This window comes from Gekko japonicus, unplaced genomic scaffold, assembly GCF_001447785.1.
Source record: "Gekko japonicus isolate JY-2015 unplaced genomic scaffold, Gekko_japonicus_V1.1 scaffold875, whole genome shotgun sequence".
In the NCBI taxonomy this organism is placed as follows: Eukaryota; Metazoa; Chordata; class Lepidosauria; order Squamata; family Gekkonidae; genus Gekko; species Gekko japonicus.
The window spans coordinates 415,916-418,223 of NW_015169200.1; the positions used below are offsets into that span (position 1 = coordinate 415,916).

General features: G+C 47.0%; 1 protein-coding gene across 1 annotated transcript in view; it reads right to left on the reverse strand.

Annotated features, from left to right (window-relative positions):
- Positions 1–408: 408 nt before the first annotated feature.
- IKZF3 (IKAROS family zinc finger 3) overlaps positions 409–2,308 on the reverse strand; it is a 100,018-nt gene continuing 98,118 nt past the window's right edge. The window contains exon 6 of the mRNA XM_015416327.1: positions 409–1,112. Within this exon, the coding sequence (XP_015271813.1) occupies positions 409–1,112 (704 nt within the window). The remainder of the gene's footprint in view (positions 1,113–2,308) is intronic.

Sequence of the window (2,308 nt, forward strand, 5' to 3'; positions counted from 1 at the left end):
GTGAAGGATCCTCCCAGGGACTAAAATTCTACAAAAATTAGCAGTGCACTCCTAAATGGCATTAAGCCCTTTCTGAGCAAACTGGTTTCAATGGACTTAGAAGGCATAACTCTGTTTAGGATTGCATTGTTAATATCTTAATAAAATATGCAGTGCAACCATAAACGGAGTTGTGCCCTTCTGAGCCCGTGGGCTTCAATGGGTTTAGAAAGGCGTAAATCTGCTTAGGATCACACTGTTAGTATGTGAATGAAATATCCACAACAGACTCCCAAACCCATCATTCCCAGGGTGGCTGCGGGAGAAGCCACAGCGCTAACATTACTTTCAGACGGGTTTAAGATTGCAGTGTAGACATTCACTCGGCTCCTGTCGAAAACAATAACACCGACCCATGACGGAGGAGTTTCATTTAAGTCCTATTCTGTGCTCGCCACGGACTATGTGGGAGGAGAACTCGTATTTGTTGTGGCTTCTGTGGCCGCACACGTTACACTCGAAAGGGTCACGGAAGCCGTGGCACCCCATGTGGATGGTGAACATCACGTAATCCAAGAAGAGGACCCGGCAGTGGTCACATCGGTAGACCCCAATGGGCTCGCCTTCCTTGTTGAAGACCTTCAAGACGTCACGGGGACAGACTGGGGGTGGCCGGAAGAGGTCATAGACCCTCGCATGCTCCTTGAAGGACAGAAGCCCATTATGGGTCTGCAGGGTAGGAGGAGGACCCGGTTGGCCTTGATGGTAGGCGTGACTCTGGTGTTCTTCTTGGTTGCTGTCTGAGTCTGTGGAGTCTTGTCCACTGTTGTTTGGAGAGAGGTCCCTTTCAGAAGACGCCATCTTGTCCCTCAGCTGGGCGTGGCCCTTCTCCATCTCCCGTGGGCTTCCATTGGGCGCTTCGTTGCAGGTGAACGCGAGGGGGTAAAGACTGCTGATCACGGGCACCATCTCGGAAGTTGGGGCCGCTGGAGTCTGCACAAGAGGGCGCAGCGCATCAGCACCGAGGTAGCTGATGGCTTGATCCACCATGCATCCCTGCAGCACAGAGTCCCTCTCCTTCTCATACATGAAACTCGGGCTGTAATTCTTCTCAAAGCTGGGCTGCTTCTCACCTGCAGCAAAAAGAAAGACACAAATGGAGCTTTCACACAACCAATCAGGGGTGGCCGAACTTGCTTAACGTAAGAGCCACATAGAATAAATGTCAGATGTTTGAGAGCCACAAGACATGAACAAATATTAGACATGTTTTTAATGGAAAATATGCAAATTTGCTTTTTATTAACATTAAATGAGACTGCCAAAAATAAAAACAAAAGGTGTAAAAACAGATATTGATCATATTTATTTGACTAAGAGAGAGAGAGAGGTGGAAAGAAAGAGAGAAAGAGAAAGCGAGAGAGAGAGAGAAACAAAGAAAGCAAATAGATGAGGAGGGAAGGAGGGGAAAGGAAGGAAGAAAGGGAGAGAAACAAAGAAAGCAAATAGATGGGGATGGAGGGGGGAGGACAAGGAAGGAAGGAAGAGAGAAAGAGAAAAGTATAAAGAATGAAAGAGGTAGAAAGAAAGGAGAGAGAGAGACAGAAACAGAAACAAAGAAAGCAAATAGATGGGGTAGGGGGAGGAAAGAAGGAAGGGGGGAGAGAGAGCGAGAGAGGGAGAAAGAAAGACAGACAGAAAGAAAGAAAATAGATGAGGGAGGGCAGGAAGGAAGAGAGAAAGAAAGAGGAAGGAAGGGAGAAAGAGAGAGAAAGGTGAAAAGAAAGAAAAAGGTGGAAAGAATGCAAATAGGGGAGGGAGGGAGGAAGGGGGAAAGAGAGAGAGAGAGAGAGAGAGAGAGAGAGAGAGAGAGAGAGAGAGAGACAGTGAGAAAGAGCCAGAGCGCACAAGCCAACCAGCAGGGGACGGAGGTTTGAGAACACATTTAAAGTTAAAGTTGCTTTCTTGCTCTGTTTCTCCCTTACCCAGGGGTCTTTTCATAGAAAAAGAGGTGCAGGAACTTAGGAACTTATTAGCATAACTTATTAGCATAACTTATTTGTATATGTCACATCCCCTGACATCATCAGAAGTGTGTCAGAAGGCAACACCCACCGCTCAGGCTCCACCCCAAAAATCTCCAGGTATTTCCCAACTCAGAGCTGGCGAGCATACCTGGAGAAAAACTGCTTCAAAACCACAAAAGCACAAAGAAAATTTGTAGCAGGGGATCAGCTTTTGTGAGCCACTGCTCTCTTCTACAGATATTTCATAGCTGAAGAAGTGACCAGTGACCCAGTTATGAACAGAGGCTACAGTTCCCACATTT